The sequence below is a fragment of the Lepidochelys olivacea genome, assembly GCF_965140295.1.
Source record: "Lepidochelys olivacea isolate rLepOli2 genome assembly, chromosome: 4".
NCBI classification, from domain to species: Eukaryota; Metazoa; Chordata; order Testudines; family Cheloniidae; genus Lepidochelys; species Lepidochelys olivacea.
In genome coordinates this window covers 33,066,053-33,085,579 of record NC_140414.1, presented here as the reverse complement: position 1 = coordinate 33,085,579, position 19,527 = coordinate 33,066,053, and the positions used below count along the sequence as shown (strand labels likewise).

The 19,527-nt window shown below is 43.9% G+C and overlaps 1 protein-coding gene across 2 annotated transcripts in view; it reads left to right on the top strand.

Annotated features, from left to right (window-relative positions):
* Positions 1–2,458: 2,458 nt before the first annotated feature.
* Positions 2,459–19,527, top strand: part of TSPAN5 (tetraspanin 5) — a 113,076-nt gene continuing 96,007 nt past the window's right edge. Inside the window, exon 1 of one of the 2 annotated variants that reach the window (XM_084626050.1) lies at positions 2,459–3,046. Coding sequence is in view for 1 of the 2 variants with exons in the window: in XM_084626052.1 (XP_084482178.1) it covers positions 2,966–3,046 (81 nt within the window). In the remaining variant the exon portion in view is untranslated. The remainder of the gene's footprint in view (positions 3,047–19,527) is intronic. The other variant, XM_084626052.1, reaches the window with a different exon arrangement.

Here is a 19,527-nt window from a genome sequence, read left to right as displayed (position 1 = left end):
CTATTATGGTGTTTTTTTAAAAGTTTCTATGCTGCTTGCAGGCATTTTATTCTTGTGACTGTTCCTTTTAATTTCCATTTAACTAGCCGCCTCATTTTTTATGTAGTGTCCCTTTTTGAAGTTAAATGCTACCGTGGTGGGTTTCTTTGGTATTCCCCCCCCCCCCATAAGGATGTTAAATGTAATTACATAATGGTTGCTGTTACAGAGCAGTTCAGCTATATTCACCTCTTGAACCAGATTCTGTGTTCCACTTAAGACTAAATTTCTAAGAATTTCTTTGTGGGTTCCAGAACTAGCTGCTCCTGGAAGCAGTCATTAATGGTGTCTAGAAATTTTATCTCTGCATCCCATCCTGAGGTGACATGCTGTCCGTCCGTATGGGGAAAGTTGAAATCCCCCATAGTCATTGGGTTTTCTGTTTCTGAGCCTCAAGCATTTCACAATTACTGTCACCATCCTGGTCAGGTGGTTGGTAATAATATTCCTATTCCTATATATGGAATTTCTATGTACAGAGATGCTACTATGATACTGTTTGATTCATTTAAGATATCTACTATATTTGACTGGATACTTTTTTGACATAGTGTCACTCCCCCACCAGTGTGACCTACTCCATCATTCCTATATATTTCATACCCTGGCATTACTGTGTCTTATTATTGTTGTTCCACCGAGTTTCTGTGATGCCTGTTAAAAGAAGATATCGATGTAATACCAGACACTCTGTTTCACCTTCTTAGTATTTAGACTTCTTGCATTTGTGTATAAGCACTTATAAAATTTGTCACTATTTAGTTCTCTGCCTTCATGTGATGTAATTGCATGGGACTTTTTCATGTGACTGTTTTTCTTCAGTTCCTACTTGTAACTTATCAACTTTTATCCTCTCCTTTTTACTAGGATATAGAGTATACACTTTAATGAATGTAAGGGATGTTTCTGACCGAACAGTGTGATTCTCTGCACCTCCTGGCTTTCCCCCAGCTCTTAGTTTAAAAAGGTTGTAGAGGAGTTTTTAATTTTAATTTTACATGCCAGCAATCTGGTTCTGTTTTACTTCAGGTGGAACCCATCTTTCCTGTATAGGCTCTTCCTTTCCCAAAAGGTGTCTCAATTCCAAACAAACCTAAATCCCTCCTCTAAACACAGTCATCTCATCCAGGGATTGAAACTATTCAGTTCTGCCTGTCTAACTGGCCCTGACTGTGGAACTGAAAAAATTTCAGAGAAAGCTGCCATGGAGGTCCTGGACTTCAATCTTTTACCTATCAGCCTCAATTTGGCCTGTAGGACCACTCTCCTACCTTCCCCTCTGTTATTGGTACCTACATGTACCATAACTACTGGCTCCTCTGCAGCACAAAGTAAAACTGTTTCCCCATGTTTATTCCCCTCCCCTCCCCTCCCCACTGTTCCTCAGACGTTCTTGTCAACTGCTGGAAATGGCCCACCTTGATTATTACTAAAAAAGATTTTCTTTTCTCCCTTCTCCCTCTCCCCTGCTGGTCATAGCTCATCTTAATGATCACTCTCCTTACAGTGTGTATGATAACACCCATCGTTTCATGTTCTCTGTGTATATAAATCTACCCACTGTATTTTCCACTGAATACATCTGATGAAGTGAACTGTAGCTCAGGAAAGCTTATGCTCAAATAAATTGGTTAGTCTCTAAGGTGCCACAAGTCCTCCTTTTCTTTTTGCCAATACAGACTAACACGGCTGCTGCTCTGAAACCAACTATCTATATTTCTACATATCTACATTTTTACAGTGGAATCCAGTTTGAATTTTGAACCTGTAATGATCACCCCCACTTTTAGGGAGTGGGCAGCTTCTCCCTAAAGGCTCAAAAACAAATTGAACAAACAACTGAAGTCCATTTAAGAAAAAAAACACCAAAACAGCCCACCACCATTTATCATTTTTACAAATGTTTAAACCCATCTCATGCTTTACAGAAAGGGACGTGCCTGCTGACAGCTTGGGGTTGGCAGCGCTGCCATGGACAAGATCCCAAGGTGGCATCTTTATTTTGGATCACCTTCAAAGCTCTTTAATATTCCAGACTGCGGAGAAAGCGGCTCTCCCCACCCCGGCAGGAGCCACTGCTCCACCCGAGGATGTAATTTAGCCAGGGCTTAAGGCAGCGCGCTCCTCTCCTGCGCATCCGTCGCTGCAGGCCAAGTGGCACAGGGGCAGGCTGGGGCTCCCGCTCCCCCAGGGCTGGGTTCTCTGCTGCCAGCCGGAGAAGCCGTTTCAAGAGACCCGCGTTCAGCCTGAGGGCAGGATCAGGCCCCCGGCCAGCAGGGGGGCCAGGGGACCGCTCCCGCGCGGGCGGGCTGCCTGCCGCTGCCGCTCCCGCTCCTGTGGCGTCAGCACGGTCTCGCCTCCCCGCGCGGGGCACAGGCTGCCAGGGGCCAGCGCCCCCCAGCCCCGCGGCGGCAGCCCGCCCTGGCCCGGCTCGGCCCGGCCCGGCCCTGCGATGTGTGCGCGGCTCCGCCCCCTCCGCCCGCCGCGCTCCGGAGGCGGGGGGCGGGCTCAGCCAGCCAGGGTGGGCGGGAGGTCGGCAGCAGGAAGGCGCAGCGTGGCCAAGGGGGGGCTCCAGCGTCTCGCTGCTCCCGCGGGGACGGTCCGGTGCTGGCAGCATCTGCCCGGGCAGCGCGGCGGCGCCTCCCTCTCGCCAGCCGCCGCGGGAGCCTCCTCGATGTGCGAGAGGAGGTGGGAGCTGCTCGCCGGCCATCCCCGGGACTCGGCGCCCGCTCCATGCATCGCTGAGCCGAGCCGCCGCCAAGCCCGCTCCTGCTGCAGCCGCTAATCTCCCCTCCCCTCCCCTCCCCTCCCCGGCCCGCCCCGCTGCCTCCCGGCCGGCTGCTGCTCGCCTCCCTGCCGCGCTGCCGGACCCGCGCCGTTTGCTTCCACTCTGGCTGCCAGCACCGCGTCTTCATGAGCCCAGAGGATGTCCGGGAAGCATTACAAAGGGCCCGAAGTCAGCTGCTGTATCAAGTATTTTATCTTTGGCTTCAATGTCATTTTCTGGGTAAGTGCCACCGGTGCAACGCACGGAAAGGACCGTCAGGAGCGTGTGAAAAATACAAACCCGAGAGCGGTGTGTGTTCCTCCTCCGCAGCCTCCCAGATAAGCCGCATCCATCCCCCGTCGCTGTGATCACACAGGTTCGCACGTTGGCCGCTGCCTGCCTCTTGAAACAAAGCTTTCTCCCGCTTCCCTCCTCCCTCTTCATTGCTTTTGTTGTAGGTGTGAAGAGTGTCCCTCCCCTCCCCCTTTGTCATGGAAGAAGTAGGGAATTGAGGAGACACCCAGGCCTGGAGAATGGGTTGATCTGCATGTGTTGTTGTGATGTCCCCGAGGAAAATCGTAGATCAAGTTCGAGGAGTAATGCAGTTTGGGAGGATGGTTACACAGCGACTTGTAGGGTTATGCAGGTGGTTTGCTGTGATTCGATATTGTTTAATAATAATAATGCGAGCGACGAAACTGTTTCCCCCCTCTGAAGCCCAGGCTCTTACAATGGTTCGGTTGAGCATTTGCTTGACAGTGGCTGTGTTGCTGGTCTTGTCTTGGTTGTACTGTATCCTGTGGCACCATCTGTAGCATTGTGTATGGAGTAGTCAGAGCTGTGTATTGGAGTGTAACTTGCATATAATAATAATTCTAGCAGGTTTTTTATATGCCTGTTTTGAATGAGATATGCGTTTAACATGATGCATAATCTATAAAGTCAGGGTCAATACAGCAGATGGGTTTATACGTTATTGGAAACAATAAAATATGGCCTCATCCATGTATTATCGTTCATTATAGCAGGAGGGGGGCTCTTGTATTTATAAAGCACATCTCACTGTAATTTATACCAATTAGCAATGATGAAGACAGACTTATGTGCTGGGGGGGGGGATGACTGTGGAAGCATGTGTGAACACAGACTCAGAATGCAGGAATTTAAAGATTGGCAATAAAAGATTCTGAACTCCATTATTACAGATGGGGAAAACTGTTACTTTTCCTTTCTCATCTCATCACCAGTACAGAGCTTCTGATTACCTTCAGCACCCATGGAAAAAATAGATAAGGACCAGGTGATAACAAGTGTTTAGTGATGATGTGATGTCTCTTTTCCTAGAAAGTAAAGATCTCTGGAAGACTGTCATAGTTTTTTAAAGTGGTTATTTTGAACAAACAAAAACGAAACTTGATTTATTTTTTTAACATAATCTTAAAATAGTTCACTCATTTTATATTAATGTTTACTTGTCCCCTTCCTTACCTCGTATCACACATGGTACTTTAAAGCGTCACACGGTGTCTTTCAACAGCCGCATGAATTGTTTTGTTTGCTCCAGTTTTAAAGGTGTGTGTGTGTGTGTGTGTGTGTGTGTTTAATTCCTCTACATGTCTGATGCAATGAACACAGATGTTTTCTGGCAAACAAAACAGAAGGGTTTGCACTTGCAGAATACCTGTATACCATTCCAGTGGCCCTCAGGATCAACCGGGAGAAGGATTATTTTGATACCCTAATAAATTATATATAGAATAAATGTGGTGTGTTTCTTGGCCAACCAGTCATTTTCAATGAGTGAGATACTATGCTTCTCCCTATTTAACTGTGCTTGCCTCGACCTATAAATACTAAGTATGTGGACAATGGCAGTTGGATCAGTGTCTTTTTTTCTTATGTCGGCTTATATGTTTGCATGAAAGGGACACAGGAGGCTAACAGATTATTTACTACTTTTCCTGTTGGTTGGCTGAGGCTCACTCAGTTTAGCTATCAAAATGAATAGCAGAGTTCCATGTGTCACAGTGGAATTGGTGGATACCAGATTTCTGAGGGAAGGTCCTTGGGCCGTATGGTGCAGTGGGAGAGGCGGCCGCTGGACTGGGAATCAGGAGGCTTGAGTTTATTTCCAACTCTGCTGTTGGCTTGTTGTGTGGCCTCGATATCTGAATTTCCGTATTGGCAAAATGCAGTCCATGATACTTGCCCTCCTTTACAAAGCCCCTTGAGATATACAACGCTTTTCATCTATAGAGGAGTTATGTGTTTTTATTGTCTTAGTTACTTTCTCAAAACAGTACTGGCTTTTTGTGAAGAGAGGCCACATGTACCACAGTTCCAAATAATAGGCAGTCATCTTCCAGAGTATGTTTAATGTAGTTTTCTTGACTTGATAGCAACTTGCTCAGTGTTCAATCACTCAGCTGAGCCAGAGCTCATGTAAAGGAAAAAATAATTTCAGTTGCCTGTACAAGGAGAGCAGTACTTGAGGATAACTGCACCTTTAGTTGTTTTAAGAAAGCTCAGATCTTTTACTGAGAATAGGAGTACTTGTGGCACCTTAAAGACTAAATAAATTTGTTAGTCTCTAAGGTGCCACAAGTACTCCTTTTCTTTTTACTGAGAAAGTTATTGTGTAAAACATTCTCTTTCAAACATCTTGCATAAACCCTTCAAAAGTATATAGTACCTTTCCAGAAACATCTAGCAAAGACCTAGTATGTGCTCTTTGTATCAACCGTTTTTAAAAAACGAAGAGAAAACTTACCTTCCATTTCTGCATCATAAAATAGCAGAGTGAAAATGGAGTGAAGTGAGTTAAGAGCAGCACCATTTCTAACCATGAAAAGTGATGGAGCCTTCAACAGAGGAATGTTGTGCAAGTATTTTAATAACAGTTGGGATATTGGCACATAATCTAAAGAGATATACCATCTTAACTTTATAATATAGAACAAAATGTACATTTAATGTTTGGAATAAAAGGCAAAATAACCTTTTTGTTCAGCTTTGTGCTTTTACATGGGGGGGAAAAAAAAACCCAAACAAACCAGAACCCAACAGCAACAACAGATTTGTACCCAGTTAGTGGAAGTTGCACCTGTGTGTTTGAAGGCAGAATTGTGCTGTTCAGGTGACACCTCTTAATCTTTTATTGCTTCGGATAACATGGCCCAAATTCTGCACTCTGTTATGTTCATCCAACTACACTTACTTCAGTAGAGCTGCATGGGGGAGGGATGGGTTCGTAACCGAACAGAATGTTTCCCTGTTTGTACATGCAGTATAAATCACAACTTTAGATACATTTGTAATTTTAGGTTAAGTCTTTTTGAAAACCCAGAGTTAAAGACATTACATTTTAATATGCTAGAGGTGACCTGCAAAAGATTTTATAAAATTCAGGATTGTTTCCTGCCCCCCTTTTGGGGGGGTAGGGTAGGAGGGGATGAAGGAGCACGCTTTATGATGTATAAAGAAAGTTTGTTTTGGGTTTTTTCCCCTTGCTTGTGTCCGATACTGGGAATGCCCAAGTAATCCTTCAGCAAAACAAGACTTTGAAGTCTTTGGAGAACTTATTATGTGAGCTTGCAACACCTTAATAGAAGAGCAGCCGTGTTAGTCTGTATTCGCAAAAAGAAAAGGAGTACTTGTGGCACCTTAGAGACTAACAAATTTATTTGAGCATAAGCTTTCGTGAGCTACAGCTCACTTCATCGGATGCATTGTTAGTCTCTAAGGTGCCACAAGTACTCCTTTTCTTTTTGCTTAATAGAAGAGGCAGGGATGTTTAAAACTAACAAATGTTCTTTCTCCAAAACATTACTTGAACACTGAAACAAAATATAAACCAAACAAAACAAAGATTTAAATACGGGAAAGGGATATTTATCTGTTGCTCAGCTTTCCCTTTCCAGGCCCTTGTTGACTAGAGCACTGCCCCAGGCTTTAACTTGATTGGTTTAATGTGTGTTAAGACATGCTCTGCGGTTTCTGCACTACACTTCTAGAGTGTGTTACCTAACACAAACTACGGCCCGTGGGCCACATCCGGCCAGCGGGACTGTCCTGCACGGTCCTTGAGTTCCCGGCCGGGGAGGCTAGCCCCCGGTCCTTCCCGTGCTGTACCCCGCCCCTGCTGCCTCACCGCAGCACTGCCAACGCTTTGGGCAGCAGGGTTGCATGCTCCTGCCAGGCCATGCGGCAGAGTGTCTGGCTCCAGCTGGGCGGAGGGGCTGCCAGACGAGAGCGGCATGGTAAGGGGGCTGAGGCCGGGGGTTGGATAAGGGGCAAGGAGTCATGGGGGGCAGTCAGGGGACAGGGAGCAGGGGGTGGTTGGATGGGGTGGAGGTTCGGGGCAGGGTGGTCAGGGAGCAGAGTGGGTTGGATAGGCGTGGGAGTCATAGAATCATAGAACGTCAGGGTTGGAAGGGACCTCAGGAGGTCATCAAATCCAACTCCCCGCTCAAAAGCAGGACCAATCCCCAGTTAAATCATGGGGGTCCTGGGGGGGCCTGTCAGAGGGCAGGAGTGTGGATAGGGTTTGTGACAGAGAGCGGGGGGGGGTTGGGTGGGGTCCCGGGGGGTGGTTAGGGGCAGGAGTCCCAGGAAGGGGTGGTCAGGGGACAAGGATCAGGGAGGGGGTTGGATTGGTTGGGGGTTCAGAGAGGGGCAGTTGGGGAGGGAAGTGGGAGGGGGGAAATAGGGGGTAGGGGCCAGACTGTTTGGGGAGGCACAGCCTTCCCTACCTGGCCCTCCATACAGTTTTGCAACCCCTATGTGGCCCCCAGGCGAAAAAGTTTGCCCACTCCTTTTCTAGCAACCTTTAAATCCTAGTCTAGACAAAACCAGTGTCTTCCAGCCTATGAAGGACCTGAATTCCTAACATAAAAATCAAAAGGGAAGAAAAATAGCTTCTGTTTATTTTTTAATGTCCGAATGAACCCAAAAAGGCACAAGACTGGCTTTCCCCTCTGCAAATCAGGTTTAAGCTGTTACCTTATTTCCAAGTAAATTAAGGCCACATTCTGTCCTTTGTTGCAATCAATGGAAACTGCATATGTATCTCTCATGGCAGAATTGGGACCATACTCTGGTTCCAGTGACCCTAAACTAATAGAGAAGGGAGGTAAAGAGAACTTTAGCACATCAAACAGAAGCCTGTATTTTTTCTTATGATTTACCGTAAATTGCAAGATGTAGTGGGATGATGATACATCAGCATATTACAAGTCATAATTTGTGTTTTAATTTGCTAGGCATCTGTTAGTTTTGATAGTAACCATATGGGAGTCTAAATTGTCTTCTGAATTACAGTAAAAAGAAAGCTAAATATGGTGCTGTAAGTGTCCTACAAGAAAAGAGTTGAAAAGCGCATTGACATGCGAGGAACAAGTAATTGACTGCTTGCTTGGATTCTGTAGATCATTGGTAGTGTGTTCTCAAGGTGACATAGAATCATTTCCCCATGACACTGTGTTTTCAGAAATCGAAAAATGAAATTTGGAAATACAATTTTTTTTCTCCTCCAAAAATGAAAATTTTAATGAGAGATTGTTTTAGCGTGATCTTTAAACAGCTGTAATGTTTTATCCATAGAAAGTACTCTTGGAAGATAACCATCCAGTTAAGGATGAATGCATTTCAGGACAAAAATAGATGGTCAGGGTGCTTCCCCTTCTCCCACCCCCCTGCTTCCACTCTAGATTCAGTCCATTTACGTCTGTTGTTAATTCCGCCATTTTGGAACATCGGAGAATATTTCATAATAGATACCAGAAATAGAAAAAACCTTGTCTTGGAAAATATATATAATAACTGCTTTGTAACTCTGAAAGTTGGTGAATGCATATTGATATACTCGATAAATTGTCATGAGCTTCTTTCCTCCTGCCTCCAAAAAACCCTATCTACTTTTGTAGTAACAAACATTTTTAACTATAAACTATGTCCACATTCTAGAACAGCTCATTTGGACAAAACACACAACTCAAATTGAGCAAAAGAGAGCATATTTGTGTTTATGGGCATACATACAAACACATTTGCGCGTAGTATGCATGGGCACATAGAGAAAGCGAATACATGACAGGTAGTGGAAGGAAAGAAATATTTTTTTAAGTGGAAATCCAAGAAAGCAGTTTAAAAAAATAATCTTCTAACCATGAAGTGTAATTAGCACATTACTATTACTAGTAGAAGCTTTCTGTTTTGGGACTAGGCGAATGCAAGGTGGAAGAGAGAGAACTTTCTTTGAAGTACTAATATTTTTCTTCTCAATATGATTTAAACCAAAAATCAAATATTTGTTCTTTGCGAGTGGAAGACTCTGTGGTTCTAGGCCCTTAAATAATACTAGTGCTGAAATATAATCAGCAACCTTGGATTATTCTTAAACTCTATAAGACAGTAGTAGTAAATGGTTGATAGGTGATTGGAAACTTGAGCTTGCAGTCAGTGAAAAATACACAAAATTCTTGAAGTGTCCCGTCCCCCCCTCATCCTGTCCCGGGCTCCGTTAGGCACTGATCCTGGAAATAGATCACTGCTGTAGACCCTCATGTTTATCCATGCAGAATCCCATTGCCTTAAATAGGATTCCCTTTATATGTAAGGGTCTGCACTGGTGCATTCGTTTGCTGACTTGTGGCTTTACATGAATTGAGGAGAAGAGGGAGAAGAAAGGGGTGACGACAAGTTGTCTCTTGCTGAAAATGTCTTATAAATTATATTTGGCACCAAGATTACAACTTCTATAAACCTGGAAGGAGCAGCTGGTGTGTTAATAAACATTAAATCTAGCCATGTTTAATACTCTATATTCAGTTAACTAGTCCCAATAAAACAAGAAGATTTGCCTCAAGCATTTAAGTGTAATGTTTTGTCTCCAACTAAAACTGAAAAAAAAAAATAAAAATAATTTCCCCCCAAAAAACTTTGAAACCTAATTCTGCCAAATAGAAGAGTCCAGCCTCAGAATAACAATATAGTGCTGTAGGGTAGAGTCTGCTTTTATATTCTGATTCCCCAAAATACGCAGTGTACTTCTCATCTAAGTGCGTGTTTGCCTGTCAATAGAATTGTAATGGGTTTTGTTATGGTGTAGGCAGGAACAAGGAGCTGAAAGGCACATGTGGTAACAGAGCTTTATTAGTAGTGATCCAGAAGTGACCCTCGGTATTAACTCTTGAAGTGCCAGCCAAGACAGCAGTACATTTTAAAAATCTTATAATTTTTCTTAGTCAAACAGTGTGGTTTTTTTATGTCTAAATCCTGTTTTACCAGCTTCTCTTCCTCCCCATCAGATTCTGCTTTAAAAAAGAAACGTGCTTTGCTCACATAACTTGTTTAAACCCCCACCCCCCGCCAAAACAGACTAATGTTGTCCTTTCTTATTAATTAACTGCATTGTATTCGGTTCCATTACTGTTCTACATCTTAGACAGCAGAAAGCCTGTTCTTCGTTGGCTTGAGACATAATCATTTCTCTTCCATTGGTCTACATAGGTCTATTCTACAGGTTTGAAAATTCCCATTTTCAGAGTCAGATTTGCTGACATCTGCACTGAACCTGCAAAAGGATCTGCCTGTCTAGACCTGTGTGCCTGTATGGAATCTAGGGACTTGATTGGGACTTTGCACGGGTGTAGGAGTCTGAGGATGGATCCCATTGCTGAATCAGTGCCCAATTAAGTTTGTTGGTTCTATAAAATATACAGGGTTGCTCAGTAATCCCATCTCTTTTCTTGGTTTATATTAAAGCATGTTCCTACATGAAATGTTGCCCAGGGGATAAAACCTGGGACTAACAGGCTCTTTGGCTCTGATTGAGCATGACCTGGAATAACTCACTTATGTCTCGACTTTCAAAGATGCTGAGCATCTACGGTCTCTGTGCCACTGGGGCATAATAATACATGAGGTGAATGACAGCTAGGTAACGTTTGTTTGTTTGTTTAAAGGACATCCATTTTCACATCAGGTTCTGCAGATAATATTTCAACTTTCCAATCACTTTTCTCTGGACAGCATTTAGAAATGTATTTCAGTACACACACAGAGAGTGTCTTATTAATGCATTGTCAATTTCACACAACTGGGAAGAATCAATATGCCTCTTCCAGGGATTTGAAAATCCCCTTGCTCCCACTGAAGACTCCTTAACATCAAATAATATTGAAAACCACTTCAAGCAAAGTTCAAGATGTGTGGTGTCTTTTTCAGTAGCAGGGCCAAGAAATACAATGGAGACGTTCTAGCGCTCTGTGTTTCTGCAGTGAGTGTATTCATCTTGAATCATAGGTATTTATTTTAGGGAAAAGCTCTTTTCTTGGTTTTTGTTACACACTAACTCAATAAAAAAAAGTTTAAGAAGTAGCTGGTGAAGAGACCCTTCCATGGAGTGTTCACTTGAGCAAAAAAATCAAAAAAAGGTGGTTGGGGTGAGGTGGGTTAGCATTGCAAGTAGAAGGGGTGTATTGAAATTGTTATCCCCATATCTTCGTCTCCCAGAACAAGGTGCTAATGAGCTAAATCCTGGTCCCTCTTGATCAAGCCCAAGTAAAAAGACGTTGCTGCCCCCCCCCCCCCAAAAAAAAATAAAAGTATGTTAGGATTCTAACAGGAATAAACTGTTCTCTCCAGCCTTCAAGTTGGGCTTACTGCTCTCCGTGGGGAGTTGGGTATTCTGTCTGTGTCACAGCTTCCCCTCTGTTGTGGGATTTTGGGGGTCAGTGGACGCATTTGATCAGCACTGTCCGTATTAAATTGATATAATATAAATGCTTAGATAAAATTAAAGTCCCCTCGTGTAGTCTCTCAACATCCGGGATATTCCCCACCCTCACACAGTGGAAATGCAGCAATTCTGCTTCATTTTCATCCTCTGTGCCTGCAGAGAGGGTGGGACCAAGATTTGGACATTAATAAAAATACCATGGACTTACATAGCCTATTTAACTTAGGGCAAATCTACCCTCCTTGCACAGAGCTCAAAGAAGCAATCTTTGTGCAGGGGTTCTTGGCATGGGCCAGTAGGGAGGGACTTGTCCATCCAAGCAGTGGAGCACCAGCAAAGACAGAGGCATAGAAGGAGGTGTCTTGGCTAGAGGATTCACCTAGTATCAGATCTGTTGTTCACAGCCCACATCAAAGCTCCTCTCCACACTGCTAACGATGGGTACCCTCCTCTCTCCACATACATGTTGTTCACTGTGTGTGGGGGTCCTGGCAAGTGTGGGTTTTCCATAACTGCATTCTCCTCCCTCTGAATGGTCTTTTCCACTACCACAGGATCCCTACTATCCCTTATGTGTAGAAAATGTTCTTCCTCTGACAAACTGGGGACACACAGCTCAAAAAAAAATCATGCATCTTCTCTGACAGGGGTTTTGTTCTATCACATGGTGCATATGCTGTCAGACTGCCTTTTGTGAAAACAAATAACCCTTCCATCGCCCCCCATAGATACATGTATTCTTTGAAATATTAGGTGAATATATGTGATTAACATTTTTGTCCGTCTTAGAGGATGGTGGTGGAAGGGGGTGGCTGTCATGAAGGCACAAATGCATGCTTGCCAACTAGAACAGTACGGAAGGAAGGCCTGCTAGATTGATTCCAGATGTTGATTGTATCTGGCCTATGCTAGAATGGGCAAAGTAAGTAGGAAATCTAACCAAGAATCTGTTCAAGGTAGGAAAACAGTTTTTTCAAAATTGGAAAACCTCTTCCCCCATGCCAAAAATGAAATGACATGGAAATTATGTCTGCATCAATAGGGCCTGACTCTGACCTGACTTCATCATGATCATCGTTCCTGTAACCGCATTGGTTGTTGGGGCACCATGACTGATTAGCAATCAACCAATTGTCTCCACCCCTGACGATTGTGTGTCAGTCCTTGAGTCTCCGCAAAGTCCATTCCTGTCCACTCTTTTATGTTGTCAGTCCATCTCTTCTTCTGTCTACCTCCTCTTCTTTTCTCCTGTTCTGTCTCTTGGAGGATGATCTTGTTACATGGCCGTATCACTTCAGCTTGCGCTTCTTCATGGTTGTCAGGAGGTCTTCATATGACCCAGTGCATTGGGTGATGGTGTTGTGGACCTCTTCATTAGTGACATGGTTGAAGTAGGAGATGCCCAGGATTTTACAGAAGCATCTCCTCTCTGCTACCTGTATTTTCCGTTCAAGTTCTGCTGTAAGGGTCCATGTCTCGCACACATACAGAAAAATGGAGATGACCAATGTGTGCAGCAGTTTCAGTTTGGATTCCAGGGAGATGTTCTTATTCCTCCAAATTGGCTTTAGCTTTGCTATTGCTGCTGTTGTTTGCGCAGTTCTTGCCCGAATTTCTGCCTTGGATTCTTCAAGTATTTGGGAGCAATCGTCACTGATGAACTGTTTCACTGTCTCCAGCTCTTGTCTACTCACAGTGATATGTGAGCTGATCATGTTTGTTTGTCATCCGCTTGGTTTTCTCTGCACTGATTTCCATGCCATATTTTGTGGAGGTTTCATCCAATCGTTTCACAAGGTTGGCAAGTTCATCATCGCTGCCTTCCAGGCAGTCAGTGTCATCAGCGAATCGAAGGTTTCAGATTGTTCGCCCCTCAATGCTTACTGTGCATATGTGATCTTCTAGGGCATCAGTCATTATGCACTCCAAGTAGATGTTGACCTGACTTACACCAATGTAAATCAGGAGTGACTAAGTCTAGTGAAGCCATTAGTTTTACACTGGTATGAGACCAGAATCAGGCCCATAATATTTACTGTAAAGGAAGAAAATAATTTCTTTACAAAATTAGAAATGCAGTTCTCCAAGGAATGGTATCACTTTCTGCATTAAAACACAGCCAGATAAAGGCTTTCAGGCGGAAGGATAAATGTTTTTGCAATAATTAGTCACTAATACAGGATGTAGTATGCCAGTGTCACTACATGTCACCCCCCCCATCCTTCCTGCTCACTGGGCTTTGCTTCTTTCTCCACATACATCCAGGGTGTTATAAAGTCATGCTGCTTCCTTCCTTCATTTTTTTCCCTACCAAAAATAAGGGGAGAACAGAAAAGAAGACAAAAGAACAAAAAGTAAAGGAATGGGAAGTGAGTGAAAGAAAAGGAAGGAAGAGGACAGGGCTGGGAAAAGAGAGCAACATCTGTTTCCATCTGCTAGGAATTAATCAAGATGTCTAAAAAGTTAGACCAAATCTTTACAAATTTGTCTGAGGTCCTTCTTCACTGAAAAGTTACCCACTCTTTAGCTGCTAGGTCAGCTGACATATTTCTTTTCAGTCATCAGCGCACAAAAAAATAGATTTCCATATCCAGGTCATCTCCTACCTTGCTTACTTCAACTTCCTCCTCTTGATCTCCTTGATACCTATCAGTATATCGCTCCCTTCCAGTCTGTCCAGAATTCAGGTGCTATAATAATTTTCCTCACCCATCCATATGGAACATAGGTACCTTATTGAACTTCTCAACTGGCTCCTTCTTGCCCAATAGATCGAGTTCAGTTGCCTTCTTTTGTATTTTAAGTCCTCGCACAAGCCCACTGGCTTACATCTCAGATCTCTTTATTGTATTTCTCTCTTCAGCATGTCCTCCTCCCTCACACCTTCTGCCTTTATCCATGCTCTTTCTTGCCCCATTCTCCTGCTCACTTGGTCAAAGGATGAAAAGCACATTCAATCCTTGCTTCAATCCTCTTTTTATTCAAATCCACTGTAAAGACCCACTTCTTCCACCCGGCCCACAAGTGCTAACCCGCTGCAGGCTGCTGTTTGCTCCATCTAGGTGAAAAGTTGAGGGTGAAAGGGAGGGGAATACTTACATCAGAGGTTCACACACTTTGCTGTGCTTCTCTTCGGAGAGTCATGTCCTGTCAGTGGCCCCCCTCAGTGCAGGGGAAAGCGGGAGACCCAGGTGGTGCAGAGTTCAGAGCCCATGAGGGGGAAGAAGGGGGAAATTCCCATGTGACCAGTGAGTTCCAGGGCCCCTCCCTTGCAGAGGGGGCTCAGTTGCTAGGGCAGATGGGGGAGAGGAGTGTGTGTGTGGGGTGCGTCTGGGTCACATGGGTTTGGCTCTGGGAAAGGAGTTATTAGTGCAGGAGCAGCTTCTGAGACCCACAGGGTTCTGAAGAGGCAAGGCTGCTGGACAATGGAAATCCAATGCCTGACCGTTCAGTGGGCAACCAGATCCAAACCCTGGGGTAGCTGCCTGCCTAGGGTGTCGTTTCTCTTAAAATTTCCTACTGTTGCATTCCCGTTGGTGGGAACTCTAGCTGTCTCTACCACCATGGTGTCGAGGCTTGCTTTGAGCAGAGCTGGGTGACATGGTGGTCTAAAAATGCTAGTAACTTGTCTGTGCTAGAGCTCCCACTGTTCCTACCACTATGGCAGGAAAGGTTAAGAAAAAAACTTGGAAGCAGCCTAAGGGTTTGGAGAGAAGGTAGAAGAGAGATCCTTCTTTGTCTAGTCAAACTTCACTGTGTGCTTATGCTCATTTTGTGTTTGAACCCACTCATTTGTCCCTTTTGGTGTGGGAAAAGGGCTGGGAAGATACTAGTCTGCACTTTTATTTTCCACCTCTGTGTTACAGGGTGTCTAGTATCTCCCCCCCCCCTTTTTTTTCTGTTTTTTAAGTTTAAAGGATATTTTTGGATTGATGGAGGTGAATTAGATTTAATTCCTGAAGCCCAGACATTGTTCTCATGAGGCTAAGGGGTAGGAGATTAAGCAGTTACAGAAGGTGGGAAGACTTAAATTCCAGGAAACAAGCTGGTGTTGTGCCTATATTTACCCTTCATTCTTTACCTCACAAAGGTAATCTCATAAACTCTAGTAGGGATAATTACCTGCTTCCGAACTTGTGTGGTATCTGCACCTACAACTTGTTTGTCCTACTCTCTCAATGCAGAGGGAAGCCATAGGAGAAGAAGCATAGCCTCTTCTACTCTTTAGACTTGTGTATCTTCCCCTAACACACCCATCAAGAGTTGGGGAAAAAACCCTACTACTCACTGTAGGTAGTTTCATCCTGTTTAGGTTTATAAATAAGCTGCTACAGTGATTAGGCATTCTTTACATCAGAATCTGTTCTTGAACAAGTTGCAGCTGGGAAGAGTTGTTCTGATTCTTTATGTATTTAGTGGTGTTACAGGGGTTGCAGTGTGGTAGCAGACCACTGGGCATGGAGGAGAGTGCCTCTGACGTACACTTCAGGAGCTTGGTGTGGGAAACCTCCAGTACTTAAAGTGGGAATTGTCAGGACGGCTTTTCCTTCTACTCATGGCACGTCTCCTCAGGTGAGAGTTAGTCTGGGAGACAATTGCTGCTTATTATTTTTTCCAGTCTGATGCTTTGGAGTCTTGGGGCCTAAATTCTCAATTACACTAAAGCTGCTTTTACCCCCACTCTGCCAGTATAAAGGGGCCTTAAAATGGGGGTGTATTACCTTTACACCGAGTGACGTAAACTGGTTGTACTGTCAATGAGAACCAATCCCTTGGAGTCAAAGCCTGTTCTTGTGAGTGGAATTTGGCCCTTGGTCTGAGCTGTCTGGAAAAGTTGCTGTGTTGGAAGGATTTAGTCAGGCCCCCCTATAGGAAGGGTGGGCTTGGGCTTGTATGTTGAGTGCTGTGGGTAAGTGGTGAGAAGAAGGGCGTAAGCCTTTCCTCTAAGAAGGGCAGGGAGTGGAGCTAAGTGCTTCTCATCCAAAGAGCACAAGGTACCTTAGTTTTAGGGAGACCTCTTCTGAAAATCAAAATAAATGATGCTTGGCTACAGCAAACGAGCTTTGTTTTCTGTTCTTGCCTCCCAGAGTGACTTGCATGATTATTTTCGGTTGCTGGTATCGTAGTGACCCGTAGAGTGTGCTCTGACGTGCCGTTTGTCTGTAGAGCTCCTTTTAGGTAAAAACTGAAAAATCCACATCTTTCGGAAAACTAAACAAGCGCACACAAAGGCATCTCAAAGCTCACAGAAATCAAACTGTCAAACACATCGAGGGTTCTCAATAATAATACACTTGCCCAAGATCAATTAAACTCCTTCCTCCTTTGCCCTCAGAGTAATATTAATTTTAAATGAGCCCTGCGCATTGCTGCCTCACATCAAATGCTCTGCTGCTGTAGAGTTCCTCCATTTAGCATACGCAGCACAAAGACTGCTTCAGAGTTGGTAACGTTTGGGGCCTCGTTATGCAGCCTCTTCGTATGAGCAGCTCCCATTGACTTTGAAGGGAGTTGCTTGGTGCAGCAGCTGTATAATCAGGCCCTTGGTTAAAAAACAATGTGAAAAAGATGCAAAAAGACTTCAAAAGAGCCAGAGCTATTACTTTTAGTATGTCTAAGTAGCAAAGAGCTGATATGGAGGAGAAGGATGTGTAGATGCAGCTGACAAGCTCTTGCTGAGAAAAAGTGGACTGCACAATGTTCTTATTTTCCCACTTTTCCCTTTTTCATTTCTTGGGATAAGAAATTAATATATTTAAATGTTTTTGTTCAATGGAGGTGAAGTCTCTCCTGTAAGTTGTAGCAGCATCGTGTGAATCTAATGCATCTGGCACTGAGAGAATACAATAGTCAGTGCATACAGAGTTAATCCACTAGAGACTATATAGAATTTGATTACATTCTTTTTCTTTTTTAGTGGGAGTGTGTGAAAAGCCATAGTTGATCTGTATAAATATACATGTGCCTCCTCAGCACCAATTTGGCCAGCAATCTGGAGAATGCCAGCATTTTATAATCAGCCATTCATAACATTGTGTTACTACTGAGTGCTGGGTCCTGCCTCTGCCAGGCACTGACTTGGATAAATTCTATGAGACAGTCAAATGTTTTGATGAATCTTCAGGACATGGACACTATTAATGCTTATCTAGTAGATACCTCTTCTTATGTGGTCTACCATAAGCCACATAAAAAATGGCCACGTTTTATTAATTGCTTCTGAACTTTAACAGTATCTTGGGTTAAAGATAATGGCCTTCACACAAAGTACATTCCATTACAACTGACATAGTGTTTTATTCGGTAAGCTAGCAAAACCCATAAGTATATTTCAGTAAACAAAGTATAGTGAAGTTATGTCTGAAAATCAAATCCATAAATCAGTTTATACTTAGCATGTGAAGTGGAGGGCTTGGAATGGATATGGATTTTCTGGAACTCCGTGCGTGTGTGTGTGTTTTAACTGAAGAACTTGACTGAAACTTGCATTAAACTAACTAGTGCACTCATGCTGTCTCTGGTTGTATTGCTCTTACAGCAGTTTTCAGTTACAAGTTGTGAGTGTGTGTGGTTATTATCTGATAACACTGAAGGGTAACTTTTTTTTTTTTTTTTGGCCTTCAAGTCTTTTAAAAAATGTAAACTTTCATTGAAGAACTATTAATTTTGCCTTTTTAAAAGCTGCTCAGTATTTTGGCTCGGAAATGCAGACCATCTTCAGAGAAAATGAGCAAATTGTCTTAACATCTGCAACTAATTTATATTATGCTAAGCAGCACTGCTATAGTCATAAAAGAAATAGATAATCTTTAAATGGAGCAGGAGTAGCAAACAGGAGAGTTTTGCAAGGGAGTTCTCCAGGGGAAGGAGGAGCGACTGTGACCCTTGGGGTGAGTTGTTAGTTATGCTTACTGTGTGCCCACTTGACTGAAGTTTATAGTGTGGTCTGTTTGGGGGGGCTGTGTGCTGAGCCTAGTGGCCTACTAGGCAAGGCTGAGAGCTTCCTAATGAGGCTCTAGCCTGCCATCCTTTGATCCCTAATCTATTTAGGGTCCTATGACCAAGGGGTGGGGCTAACTCAGGGAGAAAAGGGGTTTAAAAAGACAGCTCCAAGTGACCGGAGGAGCTAGGAAACAAGGGAGTTTTATGAGGGAGTTTAGAGAAGCAGCGTGAAAGCCTGATAAACCTAATAAACATTCTCTAAACTTTGAACAATAACCCCTCCCTCAAAAAACAACAACAACAACCCAATCGCCCCCTCCTCCCCACCACACACGAAGAACAAACGGCCCTGCAAGAATAAAAATAGGCAGAAGTCCAGCAGCAGAGTGGGGGCTATCCAGTTTGTTATATTGAATCCAGCATGTGTGATTACCTGTCTTATGGGCAAGTGGTATATGTGTGCATTTGGTGCAATCAGCTCCTGGCCCTTAGATACTGAGTATGGGCGCTTGAGACCAGAGTGGTTGAGCTGGAGGATGTAAGGGAGACAGAGGAGGTACCTAGATGAGACTTTCTGGAACACACTGAAGTGGTTCCACCCCCAGTTTGACATCTTCTGTGTTGTTGAGGAAGATGAAAGTCTAGGGGGAAGGAGAAGATGCAGTTTGAGTTAAGGGAAACGATCCCATAGTTGGAACCCTCCTTCCATATTATGTCATGGTATCCTCTCCCACTGAGATCACCTTTCCAGAGGAGGGGACCACTGTTATTGGCAAAAGACAGGCAATAGTAATGGGGACGTTGATTATTAGAAATATAGATAGTTGGGTTTGCAATGACCAGGAGAACCGCATGGTGACTTGCCTGCCTAATGCAAAGGTTGCAGATTTCTTGAGACTGCTAAACAGACTTATATGCAGTGCTGAGGAGGAGCTAGTGGTCATGGTACATGTAGGTACCAGTGACATAGGGAAGGATAGGAGATAGGTCCTGGAGGCCAAATTTCGGCTGCTCAGTAAGGGATTGAAGTCTGGGACCT